Source organism: Triturus cristatus, chromosome 4_2 (genome assembly GCF_964204655.1).
Source record: "Triturus cristatus chromosome 4_2, aTriCri1.1, whole genome shotgun sequence".
Classification (NCBI taxonomy): Eukaryota; Metazoa; Chordata; class Amphibia; order Caudata; family Salamandridae; genus Triturus; species Triturus cristatus.
The window spans coordinates 301,564,296-301,579,761 of record NC_140586.1 but is presented as its reverse complement, the minus strand read 5'-3'; the positions used below and the strand labels follow the sequence as shown (position 1 = coordinate 301,579,761).

Here is a 15,466-nt window from a genome sequence, read left to right as displayed (position 1 = left end):
ACCCATATAATTTAGAGTGCTGTACGCGCTCTATCACCTATGACTGGCACTTCGTAATACTACTAAACATACTACAAACTACAGTTTTTGAATCGGCCTAATGTGGGTAAAATGAATATAAGGTGCCGAGAATTGAAACAGACATATGTACTGAACAGCACATTAAGTAATGATGTAAAGAAGTTGAAAAAAATTGGAGATAGTGGATGCCTGTTATGGGTGATTACTCAACAGTTACAAATACTTCTGTTTTCCCTTCTGGTTTCCTTCTGTGTGCCTCGTTTTTAATGTGTGGCATTTGTTTGGTGGGTGAAACAGATATTCCCTTTACAAAATAAATAATGGAATGGCCAGCTAGAGAGTTTTACTTGCAAAGAAAATAAGTCTGTTAACCCAAAGCAGAAATAATTATACAATTAAACTAATGCATGCAGAAAAAACACATACGTCTCAAGTAATAGCTTTTTGATCTCTGACCCGTATCAGGCTGGATGTATCACTTATAGATCATACCTCACAGATAATGATATAGAATGTTGGTTACCCTTCTTTGCATCTTAATTGGTCTGTTTGGGGGCTACAAAATAGAGCAAACAATTTCAACTAAATTATTATTTGGTAAGATGCCACAGATAGAGGTTTACAGAAGCATTCTGAAAGATTGTCAGAAGTCCCTATAAGGACAATATATGTATCCATACAATAAAAAAAGAGAGTTAGGGGAAGTTAGGGGAAGTGTACAGGCAGCAATGGAGGGCAGTGGCAGCACAGGGGCTGTGGCAGCACAATGGACCAGGGAGGGAAGGGACATGTGCATGCACACACAGAGGGGGGTGCAGGGATAGGGGGCAGGTGAAGCAACAGCGGGCAGGCGGGACAGACAGTGGTAATAGACAATGGAAACGAGGGATCAGGAGCACGCCCACATGGACTGGAGATCGAGGGAGGTGGCAGGGGCAAGTAAGTTGACCAGGGAGGGTAGGCAGAAGGGGCACTGATAGCACAACAGACCACAGAGGGTAGGCAAGAGGGGACACAGACAGATGGAAAAGGGAGGGCAGGCGCGAGGGGAGCAGGGACAGCAAGCTGACCACAGAGGGCTGGTCCTCTGGCAAATTACAATTATTGTAGCCTAGAAAACTGGAACACTTGATGAAAAATATATATGTCACAACCTCTTTCTGGACAGGGCCAGACTGGAACTAAAAGCAGCCCTAGCAAAATGTTCAAACTTGTCCCTCTCCCTTCTTCCTCTGCTCTCCCATCTCTCTCCTTTGTGTCTTTCCTCTCCCTCTCTTACAGCACAGGGTTGACCTGCTGCAGTTAACCTGGAGAAAATAGCAGAGGTGTCAGCAGGGCCCCCTGCCTGTAAAAACCGGTCTACAAAGTTTCAAGACCTCGGGGGAAATGCACGACGGGATAAATGGGTAGTCCCCCACTGCTTCAGTACAAGAAACACAAATCAACACTAACGAGGTGGCGTAGTCCTGCCCCACCGCTAAAATGCGTATTACAGTTTCCAGTCCGACTCAACAAACAACAAAAACAGCCCCGTAAACTCTCTAAAATTGCTCGCCGTTCGCACAGCCTCCATTATCAGTCATTCAGAGTTTTCCCCTCGCTGACACTCGGAGCTGAGCATGCATGATTAACTCTACAATCCTTCCAGATCCAAGATGGAAGTAATAAAAAAAAAAATGAAAAGATGAGACAATGAGGACCAGACTTTGAAAATCTAACCCCAAATCTTGAACAAGTCTGAGTGTAGTGAACTTCCATTCATCCAAAAATTTGTGGTTTTTCCAGTTGGGGCAGATTGGGTTCACTTGGAACTAAAAACAAAGAAACGGAGGCGGAGAACATCAAAACGTTCATTTCAGAAATACAACATGAATAGCATGTGCCAGCACAAATAAACAGCATAGGCGGCAGCAGTGCAAGCTTCCCTCTCTCACAAAAACAGGCAGCACCAAGAGCAGCAACAACTTCATTTGCACACACACATGAGTTACAGCTCAGGCAGCAGCAGTGTTAGCACACAGAGAACCTAAATATTAGCAGGGTAACCTTCCCTTACACGCAGAGAAAAGGCAACCGCAGACAGAATATGTGCAAGCTTCCATCACAAATGAAGCAGGTCCAGAGTATGCAGCAAAGGCCGTGTAAAGGGTCCTTGCTGCCACAATAGGTCCAGAAAGGGTAACAGAAAGGCAAGTTTCTTTAACCAAACCCACAAATACAATATAGGCAGTGGCGGCTCCTCCGTAATGGCAGAGGAGTGTCGCCCCACTGCCAGCCGATGATAAATAAAACGATAATAAAACATTGTTATTATCGTTTTATTTATCTGTATCTGAGCTGCTTACTTGGGAGTGGGAGGGGTGAGGCCAGGCCATGGCAGGGAGGAGCAGTGTGCACTTATATGTGCTCATGTCAGTTTGGCCAGATGTCTTAGGCCAGCCAAACTGATACGCGCACTTAAGTTTCTGCAACTCAGCTGTGTGCCAGGCACTGTCTGAGTGTCCAACAAGGCTGCTCAGACCCATCCTGGCACTGCTCTCATGCTGTGAGAGCAGCATCTGGATTGGGTGGGGAGCCTGTGCTTTTAGGCCCATCCACTTCCAGAGGAGGAGAGGAGCAGAAGCAACAAGGCGGCCGGCAGCGAAGAGGCAGGTAAGTGATTTTTCTACATTTACATTTTCCAAACCCCTCCTCTCCCTGCGCCGCCCTACCAGTTTCAGTTGACTGCAGCTGCCACTTAATATAGGAATCAGCAGTGCAAGCTTGCCTCACAAAAAGCAGGTTCCAGAAAATTAGCAGTATTACAATCTTTCTAACAAAAAGAAAAAGGTTACAAAATGAGTGATAGGCAAACAAACTTCGACTGCACACAAGAATCGGCAGCAACGATGTAAGCTTCAAACTCCAACATGCACACAAAAGAAGTGCGATACTGCAGAAGCAGTGCAATTCTACACTGACCAACAGACCAGCTAAATGCAGGCAGCAGCAGTGCAACCTTCACAAACACAGAAAAAATCAATGCACAGAAAAACAGAGCACAAGCAGCAGCTCATACATTGATAGCTCTCTATGCTACAGTGGCGCCCCGTACTTTTACCAGGGAGGAGGGCGGGGTTGCCATACATGCACACATACACACTCACTCACACCCATGAATTCCCACATGCACGCACACACACGCACACATCCATTCACAACACTCCCTCCCAAATATTCAAGCACCAAACATTCCAAATAAAATCATACTGACCTGCGCAGCTCTGCCTCGGAGACCTCAGGAGGGTTGGGACTGGTACCTTCATTCAGCCAATGAGGGAAGGCAGCAGTCCCTCACTAGTCACAAAGTGGAATGGGGGTCAATGAGACTACTGACCCTACCCCACTCTGTGACGAGGTGTCAGTGATTGTCACTCAGTCCTGGGCACTTCAGGGCTTAGAACTGAAGAGCCCATGTCAGAGGCAATCAGTGATGCTCCCCCTTGTCACGAGGGGGAGGGCCTTGAGGTGCTTTGCCAGGCCGAAGACGTCACGCCCACAGAAGCTGTGACTTCTTCAGCCCGGTAAAGTTCAGCTCAGGCAGCCAGGAGCCTGAGCATTTAGCACATGTCTAGCTCCTCGCTGCCTGATCTGAAAAGAAAGAGTGACGAATATGCCTCGTTACTCTGCATGCTTTTATTACGCATCCCATTACAACGCGGTCAATTACAACGACTGCATTGTAACAACGCATGCTATTACTCCGCAAGTCGGAACACCAACTTGCTCTAGGCTGGATGTTGGAATAGTATAATTTACTATTCCAGCTCCAGTCTGTGCAACAGTAGGGAAGGTGTTGGATTTTAAATCCAACACCTTCTGACCCCTAGAGCAAGTCAGTGTTGTGACTTGTGGAGTAATGGCATGTGTTGTAACAACGGGGTCGTTGTAACAACCGCATTGTAATGGCATGCAGCATTCCGGTTTTGGAGAAAACAATGTTTATCCTCCTTAGCCCCTTAGGATTGGCAGCGGCTGGCTATACTGCTTATTGTTAGCTTGTCTATTTGGTCTATACAGTTTTTTCAGCAGCTTTGTGTGTCTTACACTTTTGTGCTCCTTGGACTGCCATTACTGCTTCGGTCTCAAGAGTCAAGTTGACAGTTGCAGGAATAGCCTTGTTTACTTTCTGTAGGTTCCTTTGCACCTCAGCAGCAAAAATAGGATTGTGGAGGGACTGAGGACGGGACAAGGATTTCCTGCGGTGTCATCAGGATTCCAGGTTTGGATGATGTCTCCTCCATTACTTTTGGCTTTTTGGTGAATCAATATCAATGATTGTGTATGCTGTGGAAATTCACCTAGTCACACACGATAAGCATTCACACATTTAATGCCATCTCCCTACGTAAAGGTGCTGTTTATATTTCATACCTCTCTCCGTTTGACCTTTGAACGAACATGTTAAATGTATCTAACCTCTGCGATCATCTGTGGGGGTCCCATATTTCATCTTTACCTGACTACCTATCGTACCTACCATGTGTCCGCATGACTGGAGGCAAGAGAGAGTTGAGTCAGCCCTGGGCTCAGCCCATGGTTGGCTGTGTTCTCATGGGAGTGAGTTTTAGGGTGCCTAGGGGAAGTCATCCTCTTTATACCTAGTAGTATTAGGCATAAGGAGGGCAAATTAAGACTGGGAATGGACTAAGGATTCAGAAGAGGAAGCTAGGCCGTCCTAGTTTAGCTCCAAGGACAGCTAGGTTTTAAAGAAGATAGCAGCCCAGGATGCCCAAGATGGTGGGAGCTTAAGGGCAGTGGTGGGTCTAGCAATCATTTTATATCAGTGAGGTGATAGGGTGGTCTGTAAGGTAATATGGTAGATGTGCATTTTTTGCATATTCAGACTTGTCCTATTAGTGCTGCCTCTGGCCTACTAGTAAGATGTCCATTCTGAGTTTGACAGTACTGGCACAGTCTAAACTCTGCATCATAAACACAGTTACCATGCAGAAATGTCTCAGTACTGTGCAATTATATGGTAACTCGCACAGTATGGGGAATAAGCATGGGTAATGAGAGTGGCAGACATTACCGGGCAATGGATAAGAAGAAATAGTATTAGGGGACAAGGCAGGCTGTAGGGTGGTGGTGGGATGTTATTCCATGCTCCCCTCATGCCTTAGGTGGGGGTCAGGCAGGGAATAGACTCTGATTGTTCCTGCTGCACCTTCCCATAGTCACATAGGATTTTACTGGTTGGATTTTTGGGTGAGCAGATGTTCCCACACCCTAGTAAATCTGAATGCAGGAAAACCAGGACTCCTGTAGTTAGGCAAAGGGTATTCCACCGGGGATACCACTCTGCCCAACTCGTAATCAGGCTCTTGCTGAGTATGGAATGATTCAACAATCTCACTCACTTTTACAAAGTGGAAAAGCAACCCACCACCAAGCTGTAGCCCCGCGAGCCTGGTAATTACGATCTATGTTCATCCTTTGTGGTCTTTTTCAATGTTTTTGGCTCACTCTTTCACAACAGCTTCCATGAACGAAAGGAGATTGGCAGATTACTGTGTATAGCAACGCGGTTAGAAAACATGGCAGAACATGAAAGCAGAGGATTTGTACAGCAAGGCCCTGTGAAAACAATGAAACATGTTCAGAAGAGATTATTGAGGTGGGAATCACAGCCTAATGTAGACCATGTGTACAAAGACATCTTATTGATCCAAACAAGGGTGGCTATCTCATTGGAAAGTTAAGCACCTACACATATCCCCAGAGAAACATTTCACCAGGGCACTGTCAGTCTAACTTAGAAAGTGGCTACATTCCCATTGTACCCCTTTGCACTAGGTTACCCTATGGACAGCAGTATACGCTATCGGCCCATTTACGAGTTTGGCGGTCCAGGGCTGCCAGACTCCTGCCAGATAACGGGTATTTTTGTAGTCTGGCGGGCAGTCCTTTGGCATTCCCACGTCAGTGCCTTTCAAAAAGGCACACAATGGGAACTTCAAAGCCTGTCCCTGCATTGCATGGACTGTCAAATCCATGCCGTGCAAGAAAGCGGGGGTATGCACACAGGGGGGACCTCCATGTGCCCCCTGTAGGCATCCCACTGGCTTGTACCCCCCTGTAGGGCCCCCTTTGTTTCCTCACTGCCAGCATTTTCATGGTGGGCTCATCGATAGGAAACTGCTGGCGGTGAGGAAACTCGTAATATGCTTGGTGGTTCCGCAGCAGCACTGCCAAGCATATTGCTGCCTCAAGACAGCTGGGGATCGCGGCTCCATGGCGGTTGCAGCGGTCTCACAATGGTGGGACGAATATGCTCAGACGTGAGTCCCGTGCTCTCCATGCCACTGGAATCAAGGTATCCTGGCTGAAGAGGGGTGAAACCCCGAAACCGGTCCTAGGAGGCTTGTTTCCAGTCTAGGGAGGACCTGGCCTGGCAGTTCGGACTGGGCTGTTCCCACAGGGCACAGAGTCAAGACTGATTTGCATATGGCTGGGTCCAAACTTGAATGGCACGGTGAGCAAAAAAACGATGGATTTAGGCCCAGATCTCTGTACTGGGGTGAATGTATGACATTGTTCTGCATTCTGTCCATCGATAGTTCTTTATGCATTTGTCACGCCGAGTAGGACGGGTATTCTCAGACGTGAGCCCCGTGCTAACCATGCCACTGGAATCAAGCTATCCTGGCTGAAGAGGGGTGAAACCCCAAAACCGGTCCTAGGATGCTTGTTTCCAGTCCAGGGAGGACCTGGCCTGGCAGTTGGGGCTGGACTGTTCCCGCAGGGCACAGGGTCAAGACTGATTTGCATATGGCTGGGTCCAAACTGGAATGGCATGGTGAGCAAAAAAACAATGGATTTAGGCCCTGATCTCTGTACTGGGGTGAATGTATGACATTGTTCTGCATTCTGTCCATTAATAGTTTCTTTTGCATTTGTCATCCCGAGTGGGACGGGAATGCTCAGACTTGAGTCCCGTGCTCTCCATGCCACTGGAATCAAGCTATCCTGGCTGAAGAGGGGTGAAACCCCGAAACCGGTCCTAGGATGCTTGTTTCCAGTCCAGGAAGGACCTGGCCTGGCAGTTTGGGCTGGACTGTTCTCACAAGGCACAGGGTCAAGACTGATTTGCATATGGCTGGGTCCAAACTGGAATGACATGGGAGCAAAAAAACGATGGATTTAGGCCCAGGTCTCTGTACTGGGGTGAATGTATGACATTGTTCTGCATTATGTCCATCAATAGTTCTTTTTGCATTGGTCTCCCCGAGTGGGACGGGTGTGCTCAGACCTGAGTCTCGTGCTCTCCATGCCACTGGAATCAAGCTATCCTGGCTGAAGAGGGGTGAAACCCCGAAACCGGTCCTAGGATGCTTGTTTCCAGTCCAGGGAGGACCTGGCCTGGCAGTTCGGGCTGGACTGTTCCCACAGGGCACAGGGTCAAGACTGATTTGCATATGGCTGGGTCCAAACTGGAATGGCATGGTGAGCAAATAAACGATGGATTTAGGCCCAGATCTCTGTACTGGGGTGAATGTATGACATTGTACTGCATTCTGTCCATCAATAGTTCTTTTTGCATTTGTCACCCCGAGTGGGACGGGTATGCTCAGACGTGAGTCCCGTGCTAACCATGCCACTGGAATCAAGCTATCCTGGCTGAAGAAGGGTGAAACCCCGAAACCGGTCCAAGGATGCTTGTTTCCAGTCCAGGGAGGACCTGGCCTGGCAGTTCGGGCTGGACTGTTCCCACGGGGCACAGGGTCAAAACTGATTTGCATATGGCTGGGTCCAAACTGGAATGGCATGGTGTGCAAAAAAACGATGGATTTAGGCCCAGGTCTCTGTACTGGGGTGAATGTATGACATTGTTCTGCATTCTGTCCATCAATAGTTCTTTTTGCATTTGTCACCCCGAGTGGGACGGGTATGCTCAGACGTGAGTCCCGTGCTCTTCATGCCACTGGAATCAAGCTATCCTGGCTGAAGAGGGGTGAAACCCCGAAACCGGCCCTAGGATGCTTGTTTCCAGTCCAGGGAGGACCTGGCCTGGCAGTTCGGGCTGGACTGTTCCCACAGGGCACAGGGTCAAGACTGATTTGCATATGATTGGGTCCAAACTGGAATGGCATGGTGAGCAAAAAAACGATTTATTTAGGCCCAGATCTCTGTACTGGGGTGAATGTATGACATTGTTTTGCATTCTGTCCATCAATAGTTCTTTTTATATAATTTAGCAGGCAGATTTATTCATAGGAATTCTGCGGCGGTGAGGGAGAGAAAATGGTACAATCGGATTGGATTAAGGATATGTTTATACCCGTTCTAAAATACTGTTTCAAACAATGCAGGTCATAGGCGAGTATCATCTTAGAGAAAGGTTGCTATTCGGGGCACGAGTATTTCCTAAAACTACAATCTAAGTTACTAGGCAAAGGAAGTGCAAGACCGCTGGTGGAGACAGGTCTTGTAGGTCAAAAGCCTGGTGTTTGGGTCATACTGCTAGTCCTGCACGGCACGTGGGGGGGAAGTTACAGGGGGGATTATTCCATAAATATTGGAGACCTTTGGGGAGTAAAAAACAGAAAAAGAGATGATGGGGCCCGCTGCAGGTGGAAAAGAGAGGAAGGACATGTTGAGTATTATGTTAGGTGTATCTTCCCCTTGGTCCATACATAGTTAATAAATTCCATTTTTGAGGGGACATTAATTGGCATGTGTATCAATCATCTCCCAGCCATACGTGCATTTCTGCATCTTTGTTTAGTCCCAGTGTCACTGTCTTGAACCTGAGGATGAGTTTGCTTTCTCTTCTTCTTAGTTTCAGTTCATGATCTCCTCCTCTTTTGGCTGGATGGACAACTTCCAGAAGAAAAGATATACTTCAGATATACCAAAGAAGGTGAAGTCTTTCTTGAGTGGATGCATGCGATGAAAGTGTTCTGTAAGAGGATGACCAGTGTTGTGCTTATGTATGTTTCGATAGTGTTCTTGTATCCGAGTCCGTAGTGGTAAGATCGTGCTCCCAGTGTATGGGAGATTGCAAGGGCAGAGGATTACATACATGGTGAATTTACTGTTGCAATTGATCCATTCCACAATGATAAATTATTTTCCTTGAGACATTGGTACCTTAGTGGTTTTAATTTTGCTCAAATTGCAGATGCTGCAGTTTTTGCATGTATGAAAGCCTGGCGGTCTGTCCAAGAATGTGGTGATAGGTTTGCTTTTATCTTCAAATTCTGATTTGCATAACAGGCTCTTCAGCTTAGGTGCTCTTCTGAAGGTCATTTCCGGATAGTTTTTGAGGTGGTCAGTTAGGCTGGGTGTGTGTTGTAAAAGATGGCAATTACGTTTCAGGTTTTGTCCTATGTGGTGATCTCCATTATGGTAGTCTGTAATGAAGCGGATCATAGTATTGCCCTCCTGCTGTCTCCTTGGTTGGAGGGTATTCTTCCGTTCAATTTGAGATACTGAGGTAAGTGTGTTGATAAGTGTGTTGTGATCATATCCTCGTTGTTTCAATCGCGATATTGTTTCCTGTCCTTTTTCCATGAATACCTGGTCTTCACTGCAATTCCTGCGGGTTCTTAATAATTCCCCCTTCGGGATGTTCCTTACATTGTGTCGAGGATGGCAGCTATCTGTCCTCAATATAGAATTGGCAGCTGTTTCTTTCCTATGGAATTTGCTCTGCAAGGTGTTATCTTTAACATACAGCATCAGGTCCAGGAAGTTGATCTCCTTCTGTGAGTAGGTATATATGGTCTTGATACCCCAGGGATTTTTATCCAATCTTTCAAGAAATCGTTGAAGTAATGCCATGTTACCCTGCCAAATGCAGAGGATATCGTCAATATATCTTCTCCACAATACAATGTGGGTAGTAAACTCAGCAAACTCTTAATCCCAGAGCCAGAATTTCTCCACGTGGCTCATGAAGATGCATGTGTGTATGGTGGAACACATTTGGCCCCCATGGCAGTTCTGTGTATCTGCCTGTATATTTTGCCATTAAAGCTGAATACGTTATTGTCCAAGCAGAAATCTAACATCTCTAGAACCATTTTGTTAGTCTCCAGAAAATTAGCTGATTATGTCCAAAGGGATTGTTGTGTTGCTGTGATACCATTGTGATGTTCAATTGAGGTATAGAGACTGACGATGTCAATGCACACTAGTACGAAGTCTGGTTCCCACGTGATGTCTTATAGTTTGAGAAGGATGTCTTTGGTGTCTTGGATGAATTATGGAATTGCTCTCATTAGTACCTGTAGTTTCTTGTTGATATATTCTCCCAGCCTTGAGCATGGTGAATTAATGCCCGCTATTATCGGTCTACCAGGTGGCGGGTACGTGCCTTTATGTATTTTGGGGAGAAGGTAAAATGTCAGCATTGCGGGGTGTGCTATATAAAGGAAAGCTTTTTCTGCCGAGGATATTAGGTCCAATGTATACCACTTATTGATTTTTTCTCTGATCAGTTTGAGAATTTCCGGTGGAGGATCTCGTAGTAAGAGTTGATAGCATGTTTCATCTTCAAGTTGACGATTGCCTTCAAGGATATAATCATTAATGTGTAGTGCTACTGGGTTTCCTCCCTTGTCCGCTTCTTTCAAGATTTAATCCTTTCTTTCTTTGAGTGTTTTGATACCTGTTATTTCTTCCTGAGTAATGTTGTGAGGTAAGTATTTTGATTTCTTTCGATACTTAGTATATTCCTGTTCCAGATTATGCGTGACCGCCTGATAAAAGGCATCAATGCTGTTGCCTGAAGGTAGTTGTGGAGTGAAAGTCGATTTTTTTGTTAATTCTGTATTCATGGATGCGTTGGTTTCTATTCCTAGTTCCATGGCTGTTCTCATTAGTATGTCAGAATTTGTTTCTCCTTCACTGAGGTAGGTTAGTAGTAGATCGACGTAAGTAAGGTCTTGGATGGACACCTACAGACAGCTTAGGGGTATGGCCATGGGTACCTGCTTCGCCCCAGCTATGCGAATGTTCACATGGGCTGGTTGGAGGAGCGGGTGCTCAAGGTCGTGCATGAAAAAGATGGAATGAGAATATCAAGGTCTGGTGCAGATTCATAGATGACCTGTTCATCCTATGGAGGGGGGCGGTAGAAAGGGCTGATATGTTTTTAATAGCCCTCAATGACAACATACTAAATCTGACTTTTACACATACTATTAGTGACTCTAATGGGCATTTTTTAGTTCTGGAAATTTTTATCAATGATGGCAGCCTGCACACTTGCCCTTTTAGGAAACCTACTGCGGGAAACTCTATATCACATTCTAGCAGTTTCCATCCACAAAAACTAAAACAGAGTAGCCCGCATGCTGAACAGCTCCGCATGAAGAGTAATTGTAGCGAGACAAGCTCACTGATGCAAACACAAATTGATCTGACTGAAAGATTCAAGGAAAGGGGATACAGTCAGAAAGTTTTAAATCAAGCAGTGGAAAAATTAGATGGACTTTCGAGAGAAGAAATTTTATTTGACAAAAAAAGAGAGAAGAAAAGTACCAATGATTCCAAACAAGATATTAGAATGATAACCAGGTACAATGCGTATCATGCAAGAGTGAGAGACTGTATGAATAGGCATTGGCACCTGGTTAGAGGAGATCTTATCTTGAATAGTCTAGTTTCACGCAAACCCCTTGTCTCCTATAGAAGAGCCAAGTCAATGAGACAACAATTGGTGAATAGCAGCCCTGAGGTAATCGAAACTGAAAGCTGGCTGAGGGCCAATTCTGGTTTTAATAAGTGCCTGAAGTGCAAGGCTTGTAAACATGGTGTGAATAAGAAGGAGATACAGCTGCCCCTAATGAATAAACCATGGGAGATTCCTCGCTTTTTTAATTGTAAAAGTGATAATGTAGGGTGCGTGCTTCAGTGCACTTGTCCTATGGTATATGTGGCAGCACAATTCACATGGTCCATGTCAGGATTCTTCAGCACCTCGAGGCAGTGAAAAATAATGACCAGTCATACCCAGAGGCTCGACATAATAATGATGTCCATGCAGGCAAAGTTGACGAACTAACATGCTTTGTAGTTGACTCTGTTCCCAAAAAAAGACAGGGTGGGAATCATGAAGGAAAGTTGAGGGAACTGGAGCCTCGATACTTATTAATGTTTGATTGTAAGACTCCACATGGTCTGAATTTTGACGAAGACCTACATGTCCATCTCAATTGAACAATAAAGTACTGTGCCATAAAAATGATCCATCCCCCTGATAAAAGGTAAAAAGCGATAAAATAATCCAAGAAGATATTAGGATTATTCTGTCTGTATTCCACTTTTTATGGCTTTGAGATTCTTGTACATTATAAATAGACATTATTAGTTATAGTTAGCTCGGGTAACTATAACTGCTGAATTTCTCTGGTTTTGTGCTTGTGAAATATGAGTCTAACTATACCGTCCCTGTAACCTTTGCTTTTTTCAGTGAATATATATATATATATATATTCACTGAAAAAAACAAAGGTTAAAGTAACGTCACAGTTAGGTGAAATGTTCAGTAACAACATAACATTTTAAACTCTAAAAACCACTGAAATACACCTGTTATAGTTATCTCAAGTAACTATAAGTCGTGCACTAAGGTAACTATAACTCACACCCCCACCAAGCACAAATATATTATCAATGATGTCACAGAAGATGTCATGAGTGATGTAACATGTAGGGTAATTAGCATTGCATGGTGAGGGCGTGAGTTATAGTTACCTTAGGGCATGAGTTATAGTTACTAGAGGGCACTATGAAAACACAATCAATCGTTCTCCTTTGTGTGTGAATGTCAACATCATGTTAAAGTGGAAGTTCTGAATCATTGTGACAAATGACACTATCACTTCTCATGCTACCGTTAGGTGAATAAATAGTGCATAACATTATTCATTTTCAGAGGTTATGAGAGTTGGGTTTGTAGTCAGGTCATCAAAAAGCTGGGAGTAGCAAAAGACATAATACATTTTGACCTCTGATGATTTAAACAGGTTAACTCTTTGTTTCATACTTAGACACTTAAAGCCACTCATTCTCTGCTGAGTGAGTAAGAGAAAGGGCAGGAAGTGAAAACTCCACCAAGTATCCTTCTTTTCTATGAAAAATCCAAGATATAGAGAAAGGAATCACTTCTGTTTATGCATTACATTTCATGTAGACTGCCCTATCACCACAAGGTCCAGAAGTGCTATAAAAATAGACCCAATAAAGAACTTGCTAACTTATTAAATAAATAAATCAATTATCTTGGAGTCCTGTTTACTTTCTATTCATTTTGCTGCCTTCATGACACTGCTAACCAACAATCTACTGTAAGACAATTTGATCAAAGTATCTTTCCACCTTTTTTCTGTTGCTCCTTGAGAATCCTGAGGGATAAGAGAAATATCTTCATGGCTGAAATAAAACAGAAAACATGGAGCATTATACCACATTCCTACCTTTCTGGTGAGTCAGGGTCAAAACAGGTCTTCCTAACATCTGTGACTTCAGGGTCACAGCAATCGCCGTCGTCGAAGTTGTCCAGCATGTTGTTGCACTCTGGGTGGCAAATGCCATCACGCTTCTTCCAAGAAAAGCATCGTCCATGGAAGCGACAGTCACCGCCATCATATCCTGTCAGTGGGTGTTCGCACTCAGGGTCACAGTGTTCATTACCTATCTTCCCAGACTCACAGCTAGCCAGTATGATACGACGGCGTAGGGAGGAATTGCGTACCTCCTGAATGGAGAGCTGCCAGCTGATGTTGTAGCGAGTAAAGGCCTCAAGGAGTGCCTTGTGCTGGCGGGTGATCTTCTCATGGGATACAGTTGGGTTGCTACCATCATCCTCACACACGTTAACCACGCGATAACGAACAATCTTCTCAATACGGAGAGGCCAGTAGCTGTTGTAGTTGGAAATAAGCTCAAGATTGTCACAAACTGTTTGCCCACAAGAAGGGGGCATCAGTTGAGAAACAACATCCACCTCTGGTACTGGTAAGAGTTCCACTAGGGGGTATACACTATCCTGAAAAGGTGCCCACTGCTTCTCTAAGAGGGCAAATCTGGCTTTGAACATGCATTCTGCACAGTCCTTCACAGCCCTACGAATATATCTTTGTTGCAGATTTTCCTGAGAAAGGGCCTGCGCCCACAGCACTAGAGATCCAAGATGACCACGGAAGGCATGCCGACTTTCCGAATTGTCTCCACCAAGTATTAGGGTACGACAACAATCCATAAAAGGACTGTGGAGGGCACCTGACTGTCCGCTGTGGCTGGCTACCCGTGTTCCATCCACGTAAAGAGTCATCTGCTGTCCATCGTATGAGGCTGCCAGGTGTGTCCAGGTGCCTGGTCTGTAATTTTGGTGCCCAGACACAGTGGTGGTCATCCTGGATCTGTCTGTGCGGAGAGTAAAAAAAAAGCGGGCATCCTTCTTTCCAGTGTGCTCGGGTGAGAAGATTCCTAGGGTCCATCCTTTACTGTTGGCCACATGGGAGCAGTTATCAAACAAACCTGGATAGGAGAAAGAAAAGTTAGGCAAAACGAGTTACGTACTTGGCAGGATAAAATCTTCAGATTACACAGTGAGGAACAGGCAAGGCTAGACTGATTCTACAACAAAGTCACACTACAGTACCCTCACTCAAGGCCCATGCCACAATTCCATTCCATCAACTCTTTAGGACTAAGGCAGACTCTTGCAAAGTCATGAAATAATGTTACAAAATGGTGAGGGTTGTAGTCGCGTAGTGGAGGTGTTATCACCCTTTCAAGGAACTCATGAAACTAAAAGGGTGAAGTGACATTCTGCCCCCTAAACCACTCCCTAGGGATATGGAAGGAGACTTGGCCACATATGGGACCATCTGCCTATTCCTGTTGGTGAGCATGGCAACTGCCCAGCCTTGACCTGCTCCAGGGCCAGTGCTGGCACACAGACCATAGCCTCACATTAGGAAACTCCAGTTCATTGCAATTTGTTGAAGTGATCCCCACAAATGATGAAAGCACCGACCCATTTACAATCCCATTCAATAAATATATTGTTCAGGTTTGTAAATTCATAAAACACTTTGTATAAACAGATGACGTTTGCATTCGTTTGCATTAATTCTTATTTACATATGCTTTGCAACGCAGAATTTAAAATCATATATTATTTGCAGTTGAATTAGAACAACAATCAAAAACAGTTACACTGATAACAACATTTATTATCATAACCAAATGAAGGAAAGTCATTACATTAGTGTGCTCCATAAAAGAGAATTATTTAAGTAAAGAAGTAGCAATCTACTTTCATTTTTAATTTCTTTACAATTTAGTAAAGAATTTTCTGCAGGCTCTGTTTCACTATTCCATAGTCTGCACCAATGGCATCCCACAGTAATACCACACCATCTGTCGTATAAATCTTAGAGGGGCA

The 15,466-nt window shown here is 44.8% G+C and overlaps 1 protein-coding gene across 1 annotated transcript in view; it reads right to left on the bottom strand.

Annotated features, from left to right (window-relative positions):
• PAPPA2 (pappalysin 2) overlaps positions 1-15,466 on the bottom strand; it is a 687,952-nt gene that overhangs the window by 418,797 nt on the left and 253,689 nt on the right. Inside the window, exon 2 of the mRNA XM_085601602.1 lies at positions 13,491-14,553. Coding sequence (XP_085457728.1) covers positions 13,491-14,553 — 1,063 coding nt within the window. The remainder of the gene's footprint in view (positions 1-13,490; positions 14,554-15,466) is intronic.